The 23,716-nt window shown below is 39.6% G+C and overlaps 2 protein-coding genes across 6 annotated transcripts in view; both read right to left on the bottom strand.

Moving 5' to 3' along the window:
* Positions 1–1,064: 1,064 nt before the first annotated feature.
* On the bottom strand, positions 1,065–14,586 carry TMEM30A (transmembrane protein 30A). Its single transcript, XM_080388109.1, has 7 exons — positions 14,162–14,586; positions 8,538–8,654; positions 7,757–7,864; positions 6,598–6,685; positions 5,982–6,125; positions 4,118–4,324; positions 1,065–3,169 (listed from the first exon to the last, which is right to left on the bottom strand). The coding sequence occupies exons 1-7, from the start codon at positions 14,432–14,434 to the stop codon at positions 2,976–2,978; spliced, it is 1,131 nt and encodes a 376-aa protein (XP_080244235.1). The 5' UTR covers positions 14,435–14,586; the 3' UTR covers positions 1,065–2,975.
* A 115-nt stretch (positions 14,587–14,701) lies between these two features.
* The window catches only part of FILIP1 (filamin A interacting protein 1), a 125,531-nt gene continuing 116,516 nt past the window's right edge, over positions 14,702–23,716 (bottom strand). For all 5 annotated transcript variants that reach the window (XM_080388105.1, XM_080388104.1, XM_080388107.1 and 2 more), the window contains one exon: positions 14,702–20,205. Coding sequence is in view for 1 of the 5 variants with exons in the window: in XM_080388107.1 (XP_080244233.1) it covers positions 20,165–20,205 (41 nt within the window). In the remaining 4 variants the exon portion in view is untranslated. The remainder of the gene's footprint in view (positions 20,206–23,716) is intronic.

Here is a 23,716-nt window from a genome sequence, read left to right as displayed (position 1 = left end):
GAACCTAGTTTCAGTACCAGTGTGACCTTGGGAGGCAAAGGCTGTGAAGGATCCTTCACGCGCCAGTTACAAGCTGGTAACTTCCCTCTGACTCAGCCAAGCACAATCAACAGCTCCTAAATACCCTGGTGCAGGTAGAAAAATACACCTGAGGTGACAACCTGCTTTGTTACAGGGATGTAGATTTTTACAAGAAACCAGAAGGAACTTGATCTCACACAAGAGAATTTTCTTAGAGACCTCTTGCCTAAGAGAGGGACATGTCCTAGTTTCCCAAATTACTGTCTCCAGGAAAGAGTCGTTTCCCTCTTACAAGCAGACCCTCATACAGCAGCAGCCTCCAAAAAACTTATAATCGCTCACATTTTGGGCACTGCTTCCTTTGGGTAAGATTTGGAAAGTGCCTGACGGGCACTCAGAAAGCAGAGGCATGGCTCTTTGTACTCCTGAACCCTGGTAGTGAATACCTGTGAAGGATGCCACTGAAGAACCTGGTCACAGGTGGTCAAATCCAAATTCAACATGACACTGAACACGGGGACAGTGACACTGCCTGAAGCGTCAGACAGGGATGCCGTGGTTTCATCTTTGAACACATGACATAAGGGCAACTTGTAAGAAACAGAAAATTCAAGATCTCCATAGTTATCAACTTGACATCACAACAAATGAACATGAGTGAAGGAAGAGTTTACAAATCTCGCGTAATATTTTAGGCTCTTACAAGCATTTTAAACTCCCTCAGGCATGCTGTTCATCAGGCATACTGCCTGACCAGTATTTACTGCTACAGGCTCTCAGAAAAAAAGCTTAATTGTAACAAAAATCAGACATCAACTCTCCCAGTGCACTTCATTAAGAACTTCAAAGAAGCACTAACAGGTATAGTCAGTAGAAAAAAAAAACCAACAGTAAGGCATCGAAAAATATTTTAAGGTAAAGATACAGAAATACTTTGGTTTTAATTTTGAACACGGGCCAAAAAGCAGCATTTCCTACTTGGAAAAAGACAGGGATTCTGAACAAAGCAGAATATATTTGTATTTCAAGTGACAAGCACAAAGTTTAAAAATCAAAATATTTTAATAACCAGTAATTGGAAGACATCCTTTTAGTCATTTACTATATCGTAGACTAGCAGCTACTCTACAGATGAAAGCCAGTTTAACGTTTTATGTGAGTTTTCTGCCTTGCAACATACAAAGGTACATACCTTTATTCTACAATTCCAGGAACATTAGATACAGCACTGTAAATAAAATCTTAAAAGTCTTTTGACTACTTAAAACACCCCGTGTTGCCACACTCTACTATGCAAACAAATTATTCTACGGAGTTACAGAAAGCTAGCACATTGGAAATGTTGCCTCATTCCATAGCTTATACAGACCCACACACTTCAACTGCTAACTGAAAAAGATTCCACAAGTAATTCAGTAAGAACAGTCATGTGTTCATGTGATAAATTAATGGTGTTGTTTAAAGCTGGTATAGATTAAGCTACTGGACCATGAATAAACAACTTTTTCTAACAAATATGCAATCCCAGAAATACAACTCACTTAAACTGCATTCAGACTTAATGAGAATGTATCTTTTCATCCAAATTAAAATAAATGTATGTTCAAGCACAAAATAGAATCTCTTATTAAATGGTTTGCAGAATTTATTAGGTCTTTTTTAATATACTCAATACTTTATCAAGCTAGTTGCATATAAAGTGATCTCCACCATATACATTACAGTTTCTGTGCATCATCTAAAAAAAGAAGTCACCAAAATGTAGTATTTTACAGGTTACAGTTAACTTTTAATTAACCTAAAAGTGGATCCATCTGTAATTTAAGACACTAACCCACATACTGCTTTTAACTGCAATATTGAAAGTAGGTTTCACAGCAAGCTCAACCTGTGTTTCAGTGAAAAGAGGTTACTGCCATCTCAACTTCTGAATTTCTATAGTTTACTATCTTAACACTGCAAAAAATTCATGTTGTTTTCACTCCAAATAAGGAAAAAGTGTATGACAATTCCTTATAACAAAACCTGCTCAGAATATATATGCCTCAAGAAAATTAGGAAGCTCCTCCAGTAAAAGGAATTCACCCAAATTTGTGAACGGAAAAAATATTGTAGGTTCTTCTTGATTAATGCTTGGAGCTGCTCAGAAAAAGCAAAATCAGCAAGCACAATAGGTAAACTAGTATTGGATATGACTTAAAGCAAAGAAAATTAGAAAAAAGCAAATTCTACCTGCAACAAACATTTCCCAAATTAGAAAAATCTTTAAAAGAGACTCACACAGATAATCAACAAATAAGTTTTCTGGTATCTTCATAGGATGCTAGTTTACTGGCCAGGCGCATACATTGTAAATACACGAAGAATCCAGAGTGCTGAGATTTACATAGCACTTAAGGGATTTAATGAAACAGAGGTGGGTAGGACACAGGAAAAATATTTAACAACTTACATAAATATATTAAAATCTCAGCAAGAAATGTAAAAGCCCATGCACACAAGACAGTAAATTGAAAAAATATTTAAGACTTGACTTTTTCTTTCAACAGCACTGATACCTGAATTCTGGAAAGTGAACATTTTACAGTTATCTTCTAACAGTCTTTCTCCACGCAACCTGTATGTCCTGAATCATACCAACATTACACAGCACATGAACAAGCAGCAGATGCATCAAGGGAACAGGAGCTATATGCATCATATGGCCTGCCCAGTTAGCGGCAAATATCAGAAAAATTGTTTCTGGCGTAGGCAGAAGAGACAGAACCAATACAACTAATTGTATACCCGTCATTTTCAAGAGTTAATCCACAGTATGGGAAAGGGGAGCTTTAGATAAAAATAATGTACCCAGTCTCAGCAGTGACAGAAGCAGAGATTTATCTTTCAAAAACTGGGTCCATTCTGGACTGGCCTTGATGCACATGCAGTACATTTGTTTTCAGAATGCAAGATTAATTGGGAATGTCTGCACTAGTGTTTCGATTTCCGTATTTGTGATGGATAATCAGCAATACAACTCCTAAGAAGAAGCATATGGACCCAACAGTGATGTAAGCGATTCCCAGAAAGGGATTTTTGCCTCCCATCCACGAGATGGTGCTTAGGATCATTCTTTTCCGTCCATCAAAACTGTGTACGGGATAATCTGAAAAATATTTAGGAAAACAAGAAGCACATTTCCAAATCTACCTTTATGTAGTCAGGCATATAAAAATTTTGGGTCATTACACTCAGGTTCCAAATATAAACTGCTGCCTTTGAATAGTGGAAGTGCAAATATGCAACATTAAGCTGATCTTTTAGGTTAAGACTAATCTGGGCACTGGTAGCTACTCCAAGACAAATGCCACATTAGGAGATGTTAATCTCTTTTTAAGCAAAGAATAAAGGCTTTTTTTTTCTTTTTTTTTTTTTTTGGGGGGGGGGGGCAGCGCGTTGAAAGCAGCTTCAATAAAATGAGAAAAGTCTAAATTTTAATTCTTGGCTATATTATAGCACAACATTTTTCTTTATGTTCAGTTTTATATGCGCTCCCCACCATTTTGCAGCAAAGGAAAATACCGCAGTAGCTATTTAAAAATGATCATTAAGTGCTTTCAAATTTTAAGAATTCGGTAACTATGACAACCCTCCTCCTCCAGTCTCCTACACATCTACCTAGTCTTTAATTTGTCCGTAACAGAATGACAGACCTCCACCTGATCCACAGCTCTAGCATTTTTCTGACCTCCAAAGTCAGTCTGCCCTTGATTACATATTGTCATTGCACCTTGAAGTTAAAGTTCTAAAATTTCTAGACTACCAACTACCTCTGTTCTTTCCTTTTTCCTACGCTTCTCTCAATTCCTTTACAGCACTCAAGCAATCTGATTTCCCTCTCACTATGAAGCTACTAATTCTATAAAAACTTGCACAGAAGTAAAAGATGGTAATACTCTACCCAATTCCCACTGCCAGTTTTCAACCACAGCTCAATACCATCTTTTTTTAGAGATGGTAAGAAAAAAGGTTAGTTCAATTCGAACTTGCACAAATACATATACCCATGCCAGCTAAAGCTCTTAGCCACTTCCAAAGGTTTTTCAAAGGATACTGTACGCAATATCCAAAGAATATTTTCCAGCCTGTAAGGTAGGCTGTAAGTTATCCTTCCTTTCAATGAGACGATACAGCTTGCGAAACGTTGGCAGAGCAGCAGTGCGCATCCACACAATGAAGTCTTCGTTAATAAAGCCATTGTTGTCAGGCTCCGAGTCCAGCATATACACCGGCTTGGGCCAGTTTACAGGTTTTGTTGTGCCTAGGATTAAATGAACGGTATTTCAAATAGAGGGCCAAGTAACACACTGGCCCATCAAAATTCATTCTAATAGTACAAAAAAAAAATTACTGGCTTCTAAAAAGTATGAACAGACAGGCTGGCTCACTACTACTGCAAGACACTGGGCTATTTAAGAATTCTTCATTTTGCAGCTTAAGTAGTTTAATTTATATAAATAAACAGCTTTATTTATTTATATAACAGCACTGTCCATTTGTTTGAACACATTTATATAGCTATGCTACGCAGTCTCATGTCAAAACAATACTTCGTTAGATAGTTCTCCATTAGGAGACAGCTCCTCTGCTCACTCATTTGACCACCACTTCCTAGATCATAAGCAAATAAAATTACATACAATATTTTAGATAACACCATACTAATGCTTTTGCTAAATTTATTTGAAATACAATTCTATGCTGTATTAGGGTAAGGTATCTTGATTTTCCAAGGGTAGCATCACATTGTTAACACGTAATTTGGCTGTGACTAAGCAAGAAACCCACATCAGGTTAAACCTGAAATTATTATATACCTTGCATAAACACACACCCCCTTTACAGCCCTGAGGAAGATTATTTTCAGACATTAGAAGCCAAAGAAAACTTTGATTTGTCCAACTGCATTTAACATAACAAATGAGACATCAGTCACTTTAACCACAAAAAAAGAATCAGTGTTTTAGAAAACATTGCACAATCTAGCAGTAGAAACATTCAAATGAAAACTCCGTATGAAGAGTTTGATGAAGCTACCACAGGATTTCTTTTCAAGTTAAATCCAAGCATTACAGTGGCTGTACTGGCTTTGGCTGGGATAGAGTTAAATTTCTTCATAGTGGCTTGTACCCTGCTGTGTTTTGGGTTCGTGATGAGAACAGTGTTGATAACACACTTATGTTTTATTTATTACTGAGCAGCTCCTCAGACTGCCCTGCAAACGCGTAGGCTGGGAGCGCGCAAGAGGCTGGGGGTGATGCAGCCACAACAGCTGACCCCAGCTGACCAGAGGGCTATTCCATACCATACGGCATCACGCAGAGGTAGGTAGGGAGCTGCCATTGCTCAGGGACTTGGCCAATGTTAAGTAATTGTTTTCTTTTGCATCGCTTGTTTTTCTTGGGGTTTGTTGTCCTCTCAATTTGTTGTTTTTGTGGTTTGGGGTTTCTTTGTAGAATGTTTGGGTTTTTTTTTTTTTAATTATTACGCTGTCTTTATATCAACCTATGAGTTTTCTCACTTTTACCCTTCCAATTCTCCCTCCGTCCCACTGGGTGGGGGCACGGTTACATGAGCAGCTGCGTGGTGCTTAGTCGCCAGTGAGGGTTAAGCCACAACAGCAGTGCACATATTACTTTTCTTAGTATTCTTAGTATTCAAGGCAAAGAAAAAAAAAAGATTACATTAAAGGTAAAAAGGTAAAACCCCAACACTTTCACATAAAATTTGCGGCTTTCACTATTTAAAGATGACCCTTCTAGACAGCAGAGTAGTCCATAGCTTGGATTTCTTCAGAGAACCACAATATTTTACATTAGCATGTTCAGTGAAATGTAGTCAGGTAAAACTCGCTGGAATCAAAATGTGAATGAAGCGTTTTGTTATTCTTAAAAGTTCACTTTTTTTTTTTTTTTTACCTTGAAAAAGCGCAGTTAAGTTATTTCCATCTCCTGTAGGATTCCTGAACTTTACATTTTTATCTGTCCACCATGCAATGCCTTTTTTAATCAAAGTAATAGGAGTCCTTGTGTCATTCTCAATGCGGTATAATTCCAATGTGTCTGAAGAGAAAATCAAATTAGAAAACCAGCTGAAGAGACTTTCATTAGACAGATGATCCCAATAGGCAGTGAAATAATTACTTCCAGATGAAACGAAACAAAACAAAACAAAAAAATGGACAAGGCATTTATTATCTGCCTGCCACAATCACAAGCTGTTCTGCAAGAATCAATGAATATTATTAGATAGCAGCATATTATCCATATATGATATCTGTGTTTCTACTCCATTGCAGTAACAGCTTCTCAAAACAGGCATTTTCATCCTTTGTATTCTATCAGATTACATTAATTCTCATAACAATTTTGAAAAAAGCAACAGCAGTACATTTATTTTATTCTGAACAATGAAAATATTAAAGCAGAACAAAAACCCCCATGATGTCTTTATTCAGAATAATTTGCAACACAACACAAAACATACACTAGATCACATAAACATCCAAGTGATAATGTAAAAGTGTTACCATACCATTAAACATACTGTTGGCTATAGCTCCACAAGGAGCAATGGGTTTGTCCTCATTTGTGCGGTAAGGCTCACATTCCTTACTTGGATTCTGATAGTTAGAAAGAAAAAAGGCAGATGAGTCTCTGCTAGCTGATTTAACTGACTTGTTTTTTACTACAGTACCTCAATAATGTGCACATCTTAATATGTACCACAAAGTAATCTTTTCACAAGTCAGGTTATTTACAAATACTTCAGCATTCAATACTAGTTATCATGATTGATTTTTCTTTTACAAACAGGAATAAAATCTAAATAAAACACAAAGTCAGAATCCCATCATGTTCATACTAAAACCAAGGTTTTTCTTGGATGCTATTACAACTTTTTTCTTTTATCTTTTAATAGAAACAGTTTTCCAGCATGAAGTACCCAAGTATTCTTTTCTTAAAGGGGGTTTTAAGTATGCATCAGTGTTACAGAAAATAAGATTATAAGAAACCAAGCGTAACAAAATGCAAAAGGTTGCAAGGACTCCCAATAGCATGCCAAAAATGCAAGCAGAAAAAGGCCCTCAAAACCCTGTGTCAGTGATCAGGTGTAGCCTCCTGAAACTCTCCCCTTTTTTTTTTAAAGTTTACAGATAAAAAGGGAAAAATCATTCTTGCTGAAACAGAACACCCAACTGTATTTCCATGCCTCATAAAAACTGGGTAAAGGAAAGGTCTGGCCCTAAACATTATACAGTGCCTTGAACAGAAACCACAGTACTGATATTTTCCAATATTGCTGATGTTCAATAATGAACCAGAGTCTACAAAAAGGGATGCACTGAACTGCAATATCCAAACCAACTGCTAAGTAGCCGAATATTATACTAAAAACAAAAGCTTCAGATGGAACGGATACAGATAGATACTACTGACTGAACATAACAAGACAGTTTAAAACTATTTAAATTTGAGAAGTGATTGAAGTACTGCATTGCTGTCTGCTTAATGAAATGACATGAAATTTTACAGTTATTTTCTATAAACAAAATACAAATTCCTTATGGTTGTCTTCTGTTGTGCAAAAACTCTAGTACCTCATTATCATTAAACTAAATACTCTGCTATGTGGTGATTTATGCAATAGTCGGAAATTAATCACTTATTAATATCCAACCATTAATACCTACAAGTAGGGAACTGTTATCTCCATTTAGTTGGCTGTCATCTCGAGATTTCACATAACGACGATGGTTTTGATAGAAGTTGGAAAGTCCGTAATACATGAATACATTGCTCTACAAGAAGCAAGATGGGACAAGAGAGGTTTTCATTCACACAAAGCTTAAATTTTAACCACTTAAACTTCATGTTTACTTTACAGCAACATTCATAAAGTAGGAGCCTCAATCCCTTCTTCACACTGAGTACGTAAGAGTACTATCCTAACACAAGCTGGCATCCTGAAGTCAAACAGTATAAACATGCCATGAAGTATCAATATGATAATTTACCAGCACTAATCCCCACACCAACCTTGTTCCTTAGGAATATAAGCCTCATTATTTGCCTCTAATCTGTCAGAAAGCACAGATCTAAGTTTTGTTATACTTAAAACTTAGTTTTAGTTTTTAAAACTAAAAAAACCTTAGTTGAACTGAGTTTTTGGACATGATGTAGGAATAGCTGATCTACCAGCCAGCTATGATACATATGGTAAATCTAAATGCGTAAAACACAAGCATTCCATTTAATGTTGTACATTTCCAGATAAACAGAGGCATGAAAAACCATGTCATCCCTGCTACTGAAAAGGCACACAAAAATCAGATACAAGTTCATAGGAAAACCAGAAACAGTCCTTTAAAATAGAAAAATACAATTAAGACCTAAGTGATACAGCTTTCCTATTGATTATAAAATAAACCATATAAACTCTTCTAATTTCACTTTGCATGCAGGGTAGCATACCTCAAATGAATGTTCCAGTGTGAAATTGATGGTGCAAGTACACGGTGTTGTGCTATCCCAGGACACATTTAAACATTTGTTGCAGGGACTAGAAGGTTCTGTTCCTGTATAGTCAATCTATAACAGAAAAAAAAATCATTAATTTACAATGGGAGAGTAAAGCAAAAATGGTAAGCCAGAAAGCTGACATGGCATTTATTTTGCAATCTTATTATACTCCAACACCAAAAGCCCATTCAGGCCTACTTGATCTCAAGAGGTCCCTTGCAACCTAAAGGATTTTGTAATTCTGTGTATATGCTCCATTTCAGCCTTAAATAAATTCAATTTTTCCATTACTGCCAGGGGAAAACAAAACAAAACAAAAAACACCCACCAAAACACAAGCAGCAGATAATACAAATGTGACACTTCCAAACACATACTATATGACAAGCAGATCTGAACTTTTACACACTTTCCAAAGAGGTTAAATTTTCAAAAAGTCTAGATATTTAATAAAAAAGGTTTGCATTAGAAAACTTGCTTTGCTGACCATTTTTAGCTATCTAATTAGTCAGAAGCTTAAAAAAAATAAATCACTTAATGCCCAAGAACTGTCCTAAAATAGGAAAATGAAGATGCTAATACTGTTTTGCCAAAAATGGTAAAATACCAGTAGATGGACATGAAAGATCAGTGTTAATCTGGCTTACACAATATTATGTCTTTAACAATGCCACACAAAAAGGCCCGTATTTGAAATCTGTATATACAGGCTACCTGGACAGTATTTATAATATTCAGCAGCCATGAGCTCACCCTATGGCCCAAGCCAGCTAACTCACTTGACCACAGTGGCTCTCTCATGTATAGAGCTCTAGCACGTGAATGGCAGGAAATAATTAACTTGGGCTCAGCAGGCTAGCTCCAAGCGTAGCAGGAGAAAGCTTCCATCTGCCTATAAACTTGTATTTCTACACTTACTATGAACTTCCTATTGAGAATTTAGACTCAGACTGCTGCAATACATACCATGTTATAGCAACAAACTGTTTAACAGCAGTATCATTTAAACTACAACACCTACGTAGTTTTGTGAAAGGCTGCTGCAAATGGTTTGCTCCGATTTACGCTTATAGTGAAACACATTATCAAGCATTAGAGTGATTTATGATCTGCCCTAATACCTGTATTGAGGTTAGCTAAAACAAGCACACGGTTTCAAGGTTCAGGGAACAACTGAAGCCTATTTTCCTCCGGGTCTTCTTCAAGGTCTCTCTTCCTGTAATTTCTTTGATATCTACTAAGAGTAAGCTGCAACGCTTCCTTCAGCACTTTTATTAGTATCTGCTCTGCTGCCAATTTTCTGACAGATGAGACCTACACCCTAACAAGCCTAGCTAAAACAAGTCAGCTTCAGAAGCTATTAGCTGGCAAAGAGAAAGGGAATCACATCATATTTGCTTCCTTTGCTGAACAAGATATTGAGTTTATGCAGATCTAGAAATAGCAGTGCTGCAGCAGTCCTGAACAGCTCTGTTTAGCTACAGCAGACAGACCACCACTGCTCTCAACAAACAATGCACCTCATTTGTTCAAGGATAACTCGGGGGTGGGGGCGGGGGGGCCTTTCCTGCTAAAGAAAGCTTTAGCAAGCATTTCCTTTAGAAAAAAGTTAAACCTCTGTATCTTGAGCTAGTTCTCCAGTGTGGAAAATTTTCAATCAAGAACTCAAACACTCCAAGGTTGCAAAAGAGTTAAAGACTTCACTTTTAAAAATATAATTGACTAAATTCTGTGGAGCATGAAATTGATGTACATTGAAGCAGAATCATGCTTTTGACCCCTGCTATCAGCTTCACCACTATTCAAGAGCTTTCCTGTAGAGCAACCACCAACACAAGTAGTTTTTTCTGCATCCACATTTACAGGTTACATTCAACAGAAAGCTTAAAGGGATAGAGGTATCTGTCTTCATCTCTGAAGGACATATCTGAAGGACTGACTTTGGGGTCCAACGCAGGAACCCATCTGACCCAGCGTTCTGTCCCCAGGGATCAGCCAGCAGCTGAGCATGACAAACCCACAGAGTGAGCCCTTCCCCAACAACCCCTGATCTAAGGGCAATGGGTATATCCAAATTACCCAGCACCAATAGCTTTTCAGGCTGTTGACATCTTTCTCAGCTGATTCACATGTCTGCAGTACAGAAATAACATTACTATCGCACATACATATGCTCCAAACCATTTATGATTTTTTAGACTTCATATGCTGTCACACATTTATCCTACTCTGCTTAGCCACTTCTAGTATAAAAGCTATCCTATAACTGGTCCTATTTGCTATCCCCCTCTGCAGTTTTTATTAAGTTTTGTATTATTTTTGAAATAGGGCTAGCTGAACTGCACACAACACCGAAGATGTATGCAACAGTAATTATTTTCTTCCAGTTCTTCATTCCTAGTCATGCCTTGAAGTTTATCTTGCTTTTTAACTATCATTATGCATTTCACAGCAGCAGTCACAGCACAAAGATCTCTTTCCTACACAATTAATATTTTGGATATTCCTGAATTTTTATCACATATTAATATACTCTGTCAATGCTGCTGATCCACTCTTTTTTTAAAAAAAAAAAAAAAAAAATTAAACCCCAGGAAATACAGAACTCTTTCATCCTTAGTAACAGTACAAAAAGACACGTTTATACAACTGCTAGTCACCTTCCACCCAAATGAACTGTTTTAATGATAGACCCAAGATAAATGGCTGCTTATACCCTTTGAAATAGCAAGACAATATGAGAGAAAAAAAAATGCAAAAAATCTGTAACTCTAATATACTAAAGCTGTTGGAAATGTTCCACATTTGAATTCAAGTGAGCTTATAAAGGAGATCAATGGAATCGCTACATTTTGCTGCTCAGTCCTCGCGCCTGCAAGAGAACAGCACAGTCCACAGACACTCTAATGGCTGCAATATCCAGTTCCAGGGAACAGTGATTTGAACTGTACATGAACACGTATTTCAGGGGCATAAATTATACATCCCATTCAATTTCAATATACTAAGTTTACAGGCAGCTATATACATCTGTATATATACACGCATTCACACAGAGAAGTATGCTATTGACTAGGAGGTAGGTGTAAATAACCACCTCCACTTCCTCCTCCAATTGCATTTTTAAAAGAGCTTAGTCACTGCACCTAGCTTTTAGATGTCTTGTCTCCAGGAGCCAAATTTACAGCTATTTGTGAATAACATTTGGCAATTACTAACAAAAGCCAGCATATTAAGCAGGTATGTATTTCAGCTAAGCATGTAAGTGATAGCAGAGTCTTAAACTGCATCCCTCACTGGCGTTCAGAGCCCAAATGCTGGTCTGTAAAACCCTTCACCTGTTTTCACGGCTGCAACTATAAAACCTTTTTTGATTTAAACCTTTTTTTTTTTTTTTCAAAAAAAAAAACCCACTGTCACCTTTAGAATTATAATCTTACTTGCAGAATTTCTACATTATAACACTCGACAAAACATGCATGAGGATCAGAGAACACAACCCAAGTTTCCCCATTCTTACCTGCATACCCCAACTGTCCAACCATACCCTCAGAAGTCAAAGAACTCTGTCCCTCCTGTCCTCACGAAAGCCTAATGAACTGATCTGGGAGAGCTTCACGTGAGGTGGATGATACAAGAGTGAACCCACACAGTAAAACAAACAAATAAATGAAACCCTTTTCAATCTTGACATTAGAACTGGTGGAAGGCCAGCACCTGTCAACTGGTTTACAAACATAAATGGCTACTACTGCTTTCTATATGCAATCTGATGGTATAGGGGAGCCCCAGTCATGCTTCCAGCTCACCTGTGGACTTCTATACTGCACAATAGGTGGGAACAGCTAGTTTTTGGCTCCTACTGGAACTTACCAGGAGTATATGACTGAGCTGCTAAGCAACAAAGGTATCTAAAAATTCTGTATATGCATACAGTAGTGATACAGGCACAAGCAAGAAGTCGCTTACAAATTCTTGGACTCATGAAACTCTGATGCATTACCTGTCGCTATACATCAACACAAATCCAGTCATAATGGAAAAAAATATATATTTATCTAGTTATATTTACCTTACAATCATTATGATCTAAGACTTTGTATTTCTTTACTATAGAAATGGCTATTTTAAATGCAATTGCCAAAAAATCAGAGTTAGCAAGGACAGTTTTTTTACTTCTCCCCATTGAGTTTCCTGTTGAACACACAATTGTGGTTACCTTAAATATGACTACAACACAACAATTTAAAAGTCTACGTGCCCATGACAACTTGGCAATATTTTCTGAAGCCATTTTCAGATGTTCTACATACCCTCAAACCTTAACACAAGAAGCTTTTCAAAAACTATGCCTGTATACCACATTTGGTCACTGCAAAATACACTTCAGCTTTGTTTTTTTTCACTTCTGCTTTTCTCCTTGACTGGAATTTTAGCACTTAAAAGGAAAGCAAACCTTAAGTTTGATTTATTACGACACTGTTTGCATTTTAACAGAAATGTGATAATACAATACCATTCACTGTCTACCTCAGGATTTCTTTCGTTAACTGGGCTTCATTGCCTCACTGCTACCACTAGCCAAGCCACTGTCTTGAACACGACTTATCTGCAAGTGACAGCTTACTCTGATTTGATCCACAAAAATTCATATTCTCCAAACATCAATCCAACAAATGATTACGCATGTTTTTTCCTACAATCAGTCTTAGTCGCATTACCTCACTGATCATAGCCATCAATAGGCTTTTTGAGGCTGCCCCTAATCTTTTTGGGTTGTTCCTTACAACACAGTGATTCTGTTATCAAGTGGTCCTAAGTGTGATATACAGTTTAGTTTTCAGTTAATGTTCTGTGAGTTTTCACAGCAGTGGTGTGATTACCCATAAGAAGTAAATAATTAAGTCTAGGATTTTCAGAAAAAGCCATACTCTTCGATCTCTTGTTTCTATGTTTACTCGGGACACCCTGGTATCCCGTAAGGCGTTTAAAATGTTAAATCACTAGTGCACATAAGAATTACAGCAATGTATACACCGCAGACTTTCATCCTGAAACTACAATTACTCTGGACATTTAAAGAAATACAATCCACTGCCACAAGCTACCTCAAGGGCGATGCGCAGACCTTCTGCGCTACTGCGACCACCACTTGCACTGGGCAGCGTTAACCAAATACTGGCGTTCCCTGCCCTGGAAGTTCTCTCAGGAGGGGCTGGCAAGGCTGACAGGAGGCCTACAAGCTACGAGGAGGATACTCTGCAAGCTCAGGGTCTACTCAGCGTAACTCACGGGTGGGCGGTTGAAACGCACCAACGTTACACCGGATGGGAAGCGCCGGGGCGAGGCGGCAGCTCCTCCGGCACCGCGTAACCCACCGCGCCTCCCGCCGAGCGGCGCCGGGTCTCGGAAGGAGGCGCAGGCCGCGGCGGGCGGGCGGCCCCTGCCACCGCCCCCGGCCGGGCCCGGCGCCCCCGAGCGGGGTTTCCCGAGCACCCACCGGCCGCCACTGCCCCCCACCCCGCCGGCGGGAGGAACCCGCGGGCGCCTGTGTGTGTGTGTGGGCCCCCGCGCACCTCGTACTCGCGGATGTTGTTGGAGGTGACGAAGATGCCGATGCCGATGGGGATGAAGATGAGGCCGATGATGAAGAACGCCGGCAGCACCGTGCCCGCCGTCAGGATGGGCTGCCAGGCCGGCAGCCGCTGCTGCTTGAACGCCGTGTTATCGGGCTTGCGGGTCTTCACGGCCCCGCCGCCGCCGCCGCCCACCGCCCCGCCGCCCGGCACGCCGACGCCGCCCGAGGGGTGCCCGTCCGCCTCCTCCTTCGCGCTGTAGTTCACAGCCATGGCGCCGACCCGACCCACCCCGCCGCCCGGCGCCGCGCGCTGCCACCGGCACCGCCGGCGACCCCCGCAGCCCCGCGTCACCCACAGGCCGCCACCCCCCGCACGTGACCGGAGGCCGCCGCGCCTGCGCGCTCAGCCGCGGCAGGAGGGAGGCGCCGGGCGCGCGGCTGCTGACGCGCTCCCAGCCGCCCGCCGCGTCTCCCGGGGCCGGAGGGCGGCCGCGAGGACGCTGCTCATGCGCAGAGCTGGGGGCGGCGGGCGCTGGGCAGGGCCCCCCGCGCATGCGCGCCTCGCCTGCCTCCGCGGGCCCGGGCGGGGGCGGGGCCAGAGGGTGCACGAGCAGGAGGCGGTGCCGCTGAGGGGGCCTAGGCCCGCCGCGCCTCTCCGCAGCCGCCTCCGCCTCTTCCGGCGGCGCAGGGCCCGGTGCGGCTGCCGGGGCCTGGCGTCCCCGCGGCCCTCCGAGGGGGCGGTGCGGCCCTGTGTGGTCACGGAGGGGTCCCCGCCGCGGCCTTGCGGCCTCCGTGTGCCCCGGGACCGGAGCGGGTGGCGGCCGCCTCAGCAGAAGAGCCCCGGTGCTGCGGCCTTGTCACCTGCGCTCCGTGCCTGGGCGGGAGCGCTGCCACCCCGCGGCTGGCCGCTGCGCCGGGGGGCGGCTTGAAAACGGCAGTGTCTGCTGGGTCAGGGATGGAGAAACGAACCGAAGCCGCCTGCCCTCATAGATAGGGGAAGCAACAGCGCCGCCGTACAGGTGCTGTCATAAAGGGAGTCTCGGCAAAGCTGTAAGAGCTTATGGGAATGACGCCGTTCATGCTGGCCATCACTTCTGGGGGGTTCTGCGCTACGTTCCTGCCCTGTTGTCTGGAGGGGTGGGAGTGAAGAGGGGTGCAAGGAGTGCCGGTATGGATGGTGCTGTCAGAGTTAACTTTGTTTCCCGTACGAACTACTCTGGCTTCAATTCACTGAATTCACTGGAAGGCAGTGTGGGAGCATGTATTTGTATCCCAGAATACCTGCTTTATCAGGCATTGCTCAAGCCGGCGTAACATTGGAAGACTGTGTTTCTCGTTTTACCGGCGCATTTGCGTTAAAAACTGTTTTGTGAGGACTTGCTATGTAAAGTGTAGCCAAACACTTTCACCAAGTGTCTATGTATTTATTTGATTTTAGGAAAAAATAAAACTATTTAATTAAAAAGTTTATAAGGTGTAATTCAATCTAAGGCTTTTTAGCTTGCCTGTGGTACAGTTTCTCTAAAATAGGTGCCTTTCAGTTCTCTGAAGAAGTGAAAGCATCAACAAAAGCCACTGGGGGGAGCAAATGACTTGTGCAAATTCTGCTCTTTGCGGGGACTCGACAGACCTTTCAGAGACGCCATAGGAAATCTGGACGCTTCAGCATCTAAAATTTAAGAATGGATTTGGTGCCTAAATGCTTATAGAGTGTTCAAAGATGAATCGTACCTTGTGACACCTGTGCTAAAGCTATACCTCATTTCTGATGTATCCTTTCCGCTATCTTGTGGGCCCCACCTTTTGCTGTCGTTCCCCCTGGTTAAGCCATTTGTCCCTATTATCACCCTTTTCTTTATTATCTTTTGTTTTCAATTACCATCTTCAGTCATAATAACTTCTACTCCCACAGCCCTGTAGAAAATCCAGTGAGGTGCAACCTGGGATCCCAAGAGAACAAGACAGGTCAATGGGCTGAGGTGGCAAGAAATTTCCCTGGCAGCAGGATAACCAAGGGGCAGTATCGGGAAGTTGCAAACCTGATGCTGCCAGGTCTGAGAGGACTGGCAAGAAAGGGATTATTAAATTTGTGTGGGAATCTGTTCTGCAGTGGTTAAACGGGGCATGGGCTCTGTCAGCTCTTGGGGAATGGCCACAGTAGCAGTGTGGGGCTGTGGGCTGGGTGATGGAGTATCACTTCCCAGTTTTATGCTACGGCAAACTTTAATATCCTGACAAGTGCAACCAACAAATTTCACATTCATCAAATTTTACAGTGAGGTGCTGTGCAATGTTGCGTACTTCACATTGTGGGCAGTTATAAGACAAATGGGTACAGAGGAAAAAAATACTTATCAAAACATACATTTATGATGTTTCTTTTTTAATATGTGTAATGGCAAACTTCATTCACCTAGCAACGAGTGCTGCGCAAACATATTGCATAGTCAAGGCCTTGGTGTGTTACATTTTTAAGGCAAGGAAGAAGCAAATATGTATCAGACTACCTATGAATAAACACTAAAATTACAACATTTTAATTTGAAAACTGAGGTCTAATTTTGGGGGTATAAAATAAGCCTTAATATTGTACAAAAATGAATGTATAGTTAATCTGAAGACCACCAATTGGCATTTACTTTTTATTTATATTCCATTAAGCCCTCAAAATGGTCTGGCACTCACCCTATCACATTGTCCGCTTATTTCTAGGAAAGATGTAAATAATTGATACTTTAAAAAATAAAATCTGAAGACATAAAACCTTATGCAGTTAAACCCCCTAATATGTAGAACAGGCAAGGAAATAAAATGCATTGAATGCCAAATAGATTATTCCAGGCAGCAAAGCTAGGTAACTTAAAGCATTAAATGCAAAGTTTTCAGCTACAGTGTTGCTGTTCAGGAAAAGAGATAAAACCCTGCGATTCACAGTAGGAGGTGGAACAGTCAGGGCAGTAACCACAATTTTATACCTTGTTTTTTACAGTAGAGATGGTTCTACAAAACTGGCAGTTTTGTCTCATCTTTGGTCCAATTACGTTTCTCAAGAAGGCAAAAGGAAAACTCACTGGCTGTAGAGTTTTTCTCTAGAAACCAAAGCATTTGAGATTTTTTAAATATATTGAAACACTTTATTGTAATTATTTATCATAATTTTGTAATTATACTAACACAGGTCTTTTAATCCTCTTTAGACAGCAAGAGATTTTTAGGAGAAAAGTAGATCTTTCGCTGGTTTTCAATTGCTTAAAATCTACTGGTATCTATAGCCCAAGGTAGCCTTTACATTTTCTTAGTCTGAAAGTACTTCCTGATTACTTCCTTTAAAATTACAATACTTGTAGAAATTAATCACAGCTTTAGCCTATACTAATAGATTTCTTCCTGAGCGTCCCTCAAATGTAGGCCAGTTAGGTGACTAATGCACTTTCTTTACTTGTTTTAGATTCATATCCAAACCAGATAATGTAAAAAATTTGACAAGGAACATAAATCCATTGAAGATGAAATACACCTGTCAAAGCATCCTTTGCACACATGAGTTATAACCTCCAGGCATTTCTATGAAATACTTCAGCTGCTTGCCAGATGTCTGATCAGAATTTATTGTTCTACCTGCATAAACCATTATCGGTGATAAAATAAGTATATCACCACGGACCTTTTATGACCAGTGTTACCAGTCTCCTACTCTGAAGTGCTGCAGTTCATTGAAAATATTTTAAAATCTAAATTATTTCAAATACACCATGACTGTGTTTATGCTTTAAACAAACCTTTATTTTATAAAGCTTAAAAACAATGTATTTGCAAAATGGTAAATGTTTATATATTTCTTTCGGAATCATAAACCAAAAGGTGACAACTCACACTGAATCAGCTTTATATTAAAATCTAGACAAGGAAAAATATTTTCTACTTTGATTGAGACCTAAATCTAGACTCAATTTCAAAATAAGATTTTACTTGTGTCTCACTCTTATTTAAAAGCTGAAGTTTATTTCAGGCATGTCACTGTCACTTTCAAATAGCCAGCAACCTCATTCCAGATGAGCTCAATGTAGTTCTTAACATGGATAGGTTTTGATTCCTTAATAATGCTTAGAAAACAGAAGATCTGGGTCATTACAATATTCATTCAGCTGTGCAGTAAACTAAGATGTGGCACGTACTAAACTTTATTCACCTCAGCTGTATTATTCTCTGAAAACTGGAATTCTTCTCAAATCTAAAATAGGAGCTACAGACACAGCTATGTTATTGGTATACATTGCCATAAGAAAAAAAATCCCTACTCCTTAAAAACTTGGCGCACCAGCTGAAGCATAAGCTATACCAACAAAACAACTCTTTTCCAAGGAGAAGCAGCGTTTATTTTGATTACTCAGCATAGCCGTATTAGCAAACTCTTGACAATGCAGATGAACTCCAAGAAAGTTTATACAGGTCCCAGAAGATCCTGCTTCTCTACAATGTCAGCATTTGCTGCAGAACTCGTATCTAGAAGGAAAAGCAACTCCCAGGTCTCCCATGAAGATCAAATTGACTACACAGCACTGTGGTATTACAGCTTCAAAGGTGAACTAACCTAGTCATCTCAGTGGGACGCGGAGTTAATGCACTTTTTCTGATGTGTCGCAGTGTATCTCCTGCAAGCAACACCATTTTCCCTTCCAAAAAGTAGTATCTCCTAGCAGCTCCCGCAATTAAAAGATGTGCAGTATTTTAAATATGTGCCAAGATTTTGATTAAAAATAATTCATTATGAAACAGCTAAGAAAAAAAAGACCCTGCCTGGGTTGTGTACAGCTTTATATATTAATTCATTAAAAAAATCACATTTTGAGTATAGCTGTCGCAGAACTGTCTAGATGCTATTTGAAAAGTTACAGCCACCAGTGTCAAATGTGCCCTTCAGTGTACAGCAGAGTGCACGGCATCTCATTTATGCAGTCCTGCTCATCCAGGACTGAATATTCTGATGGAACCAGTCAAAGATCTCTGTCAATGCAGTGAAAGCACAAGGCTAGAAATCATTAAGTCATTAAGGGCTTGGTGACAAATCCCCCTCTGTGTCTTAACATCTGAATCAGTTTTACTGTGTACATCACTCACTGTGATACCACAGTGAGATATCAGTCAGAAAAAGGACCTTCCAAAGCCATACATTTTGTCCCTATAAACAAATACATATATAAGTACTGTCAACCTTAAGAAATTAAAATTCAAACTCTTGATTACATTTGCATAGTGTGAAAATTTATTAGTTACAGTGTAATGAAAATCAACTTTTTTGGTACAGGCAGAAGTAAAAACATACATTATATAGAAAAAAAAAGTCACAGCTTTAAAAACTGGCTTACATTGTTTAAAATGAGTAAATCTGGTTGTATTTCAAGGCATTGGACTTTAATACTTAATTTTATGCCAAATCATCACACAGTGCAAGAAATATTCTGCAATACTACAAATTCCATACAGCAGTCTTCAGAGTATTTAGCCTCACAGAATCTCATGGTGGCAAAAAAAATGTGCTGAATATTTTTCCATTTAAACACAAACATTGCTGAATTTTTTCTTTCTTTACATATTCTCTATTACAAAAATATCAAATTGTGGATTTGACAGTGTATTCTACAAATAAATGCGCCATGAACAACAGGAATTGCAACTTTGGGACAGTAACTTTACAAAGTGTATTATAAAAATAAATTATATGGCAAACATCAAACAAAATCAAGCACGTGCCTTAGGCTTTGCAAATAAAAGTGAAATTCAGCTGGCAGAAAGACTGCTTCTCAAAGTATCAGCAAGGCCCTTCATTCTTAAAGCTCTACCAAGAAAAAAATATATAAAATCTAACGGAAGCAATAAATACTTCCACGAATAATCAGTAGCACAAGTGACCCTGGTGTTGATGGTAGAGAGCTTCTACAGTGATCCATCCAACTGGCAAGAAGGGTAGTGCACACAGAGCACATACACTGGGGGCGGAAACTCATCTAGAGTTCATGCGTAACTGGTGAATGATGACACTCTCTAAAAGAAAAGAGCAAAACATTTGGTTTTATGAAACTGCAAATACAAGTTACTTTAAAGAAGAACAATTACAATGGCAGTGCAAAGCATTTTTCTTCTAGAAATGTCTCACAGGCATACTGTTACATCACTGGTTGATAAAAGCTGTCCTGGCTAATGCTACAAAGGGAAACTAAATTAGTACCAGGCTAGGGCTAAGAGCCCCTTGGCTTCCACTTCCTCGTCAAGACCACCGTTTAGTCGACTATAGGGAAAAAGAATAATACAGTGGAATGGATTAAACCACAGGGGCACCAAGGTTCCAGTCCCACACCCAAATCAGATAGTGGAAGACCTGCAGTTGGGTCTGCTGTATCCTGCCTGAGCAAATCCATCATATATATCTGCTGGCAATTCTGAAATGGGGATGAGGAAGAGGTATGGAGTTCTCTCTCACGTTTTATTTGAATCTGGCTTAGAAACATATGCTAGTTTTATTCAGCAAGTCTGCTTGAGTTTTGCTACTGACTTTAATGGGGATGAATTTCAGCCACAGCATGCAAAACGAAGTGCTGGTGTTGTCTTTGGAAGGCTGGGTTTAACTTTGCCCTGTGTGTAACGCATGAGATCCTTGATCCTGATTAATCTCTGGGCTCTGCTGAAATACTAGTGATGTCGTCTTCTGTTCTATCTATATACACTGCTCTCACAGGCAACTCTTTAAATATAAGAATGTAGCTACCAATGACATTTTTCTCTGAGAAGGTGTATTTTCTGCACTTCACATAATATAACTGTACCGATGCTAACTAGAAACATACATTAATACACTTTCAGAAATACTAGTTTTCTTAATTGAAATTATTTTTCTTATTATTTCTTCCTCTTGTCTGAAAATTATTCAAAATTTATGCAACCCAAGAAATTACACTAATGATATAATTGTTCCCTTTCACATTTTTATTGACTTCTGCTTTTGCCTGCTTCCTAACTAATATTTGCAAGATGTTTGATTAAGTTACATTATAAAAAGAAAAAATCAAAAAGTTTTCCATGTACCCATACTGCCAGAACTTAAATGCCACTAGATGGCAGATTCCAGCGATGCTTTTCGTATGTGGTGAATCAGAAAAGCAGGGCTAAGGCAACATTCAAGAAAATATGTTAAAACAAAGGAAATAATAGAATTTCCCAAACAGAAAGGATTTCTTTTCCATATAATTTATCAATAACAAGTGATTTGCAACAAGATGTGTACACCAGTTCTACTGAATTTGAGCAATGCATGTGAAAGAACCACAAACTACAGTACGATTTTACCTTACAGTCAGTGCTGTTCTTTAACTTCCAAGTTTTTGCAGAATATGATGTAAAAAGCTGCATTTACTTAATACCACATTGTAACCTCAGGTGAACTCTCCCATTAACTTCAATGGGAGTCACACGAACTCAATAAGGAAAAATTTTGTCTTAATATTCACTGTGCGCATTAGATATTAATATGGAGTTTAGATACAAAATTCTAAAAATAGCAGAAAAAGATCACACTCCTTGTAGAGGCTCAGTCACTGATTGAAGAGCAAAACTACAGTAGGTTTCTGATTCAGTCTTCCTCCTACAGACCAACTATAGCAATTATAGCTATATATAATATAGCAGAAAAGAATAGGAGAAATAATTAAAAAAAATCAAATAATTTCCACTTCTAGTATTCATTTGTTCATTTCTTACACACGTATATGTACGCTCTTAGTTTGTCTATCGGTTGTTTGTATTTGAAATACTTTTGTATAAAAATATATATATATATATAAAATACACACACACACATACACTCCAGTTACTAAAAGAGGTGTCTGAACAGTTGCTAAGCTAAAATTATAGTAGGGCAGATTTTGTCAGAGTTCTGTTGGACCACCCTCTGTAGGAATATGATTACATCTGTAGGATATGTTTACATAATTTTTTCTAGGGTTATAAATGTGAATATTTCAAGGAGCTATGAATTCACTTAAAACAGTTTATTTTAATGACAGGAAAAGAAATGCCTAGTAAAACTGCTAATTCTGCTTTCAGTCCCACTGATGTAAATCAGCTTCTCCAGGAAACACATCATTAACAGCTGCCCTATGCAAAGTACTAGTTCATGTAATGAAGCACATCAACTGACATTTTAACATATGAAGTTTAATTTCTTCTTACAATATATACAAAGAAATAACACCAGATAATACAAAAAATTATGTATCACAGGCGACACACAGCCAAGCAACAGAAGAAAACCATACATCAGTATTTCCATTTTTAAAAACTTGAAAAGAGTCTTTAAAGTGAAGAACTATTCATACCTGAGTGATTCATACCCGTCATCTCTGAGCTAACAGATCTGCATCTGAGAGTACGTAACCCTGACTGTGTCTTCCAAAAAGCCAAGTAAGAACAGTGCGCAGGGAGTAAGATGCAAAGTGAAGTTAACAACTATAATGAGAAATGTTGCCTATAGTTTTGCCTGAGAGCGCAGGCAAAATTAAGGCAAAGGGAACAACTCACACTGACGTAGGGGAGAAAACCATGAAAATGGTTTGAAAGATGAGCTCACAGAAACTCCTGCCAGCGAACTACAGGTTTCAAAGCGACTCAATGAAACCAGCCACTGATGTGTGATGGGAACACATAATTGGTCTGAAAATTGTCCAGATTGTTGCGGTTTATGCCAAGCACCTGAAAGCCAGCAGGACAGTAGCTTACTCTCTTTAAAGACATGCTCTTCCACATCTGATCAGAATTACTGAATATTCATGTAAATATTGAGCACGCTTCAGAACATGTGTAGCATACTTCAGGCAGTAACATATGACTTGGCATCCAGCTGGCACGAATCAACATATTAATTCGACTTTAGAGATTACTCACATGATGCTAATTAGTATGTGCTGTAAGTGGTTTGAGATTTGAATATGGTAACGTGCATACTCTATCAGCATATTCAGAAGAGTCACAAAGTGTTATTTTTTTTAAAAAAAAATCACACTAATGTATGTCACAGAAGAAAAAAAATGTAGGCAAAATAAATCAAAACTTCTGGTTTTCTTCTATTATTTACTTAGCATGTTTACCAATCTGAGAGAAATCCCCCAGGCATTAGGGCTGAAGTTCTGTGCTCTCATTTTCAGTCACACTTCCTCAAATGCACAATAGCAATACTCATATGTAACAGTAATTCAGGTGATGGGATCCAATATAGGGAACACAGTGGAAAACTTACTAGGAACTAGATTTAAAAGCACACAGACCATCCGGACCAGAGGGTGCACCTTCTCAGTCCGTGTGTGCTGCTCGTGAATGGGTTGGCATCTTACCCGCTCTTCCCCCTCTCCACCTTACTGCTGTCCTAAGCCTCATGTTCCCACTGCTGGGTTTGAGTTACCACAACTGCTTATATGGCCACACAGTCAGCCAGAACAGGGCATCTCTCCAGCTGACATTGAATCCTACCAAAAATACGAAGACCGGTTCTCAGCCAGCTCAGGTC

Source organism: Falco punctatus (assembly GCF_963210335.1).
Source record: "Falco punctatus genome assembly, chromosome: 5".
NCBI classification, from domain to species: domain Eukaryota; kingdom Metazoa; phylum Chordata; class Aves; order Falconiformes; family Falconidae; genus Falco; species Falco punctatus.
Note: the sequence above shows the minus strand (reverse complement) of the source record. Positions and strands in the feature narration are given on the sequence as shown.

Coding starts and splice junctions, on each gene's coding strand:
- TMEM30A (XM_080388109.1), bottom strand. CDS start 14,434: ATGGCTGTGAACTACAGCGCGAAGGAGGAGGCGGACGGGCACCCCTCG. Junction 6,686..7,756: donor GAGATAACAGTTCCCTACTT/GTAGGTATTAAT, acceptor TCTAACTATCAG/AATCCAAGTAAGGAATGTGA. Junction 6,126..6,597: donor AGCCAACAGTATGTTTAATG/GTATGGTAACAC, acceptor TTTTCTCTTCAG/ACACATTGGAATTATACCGC.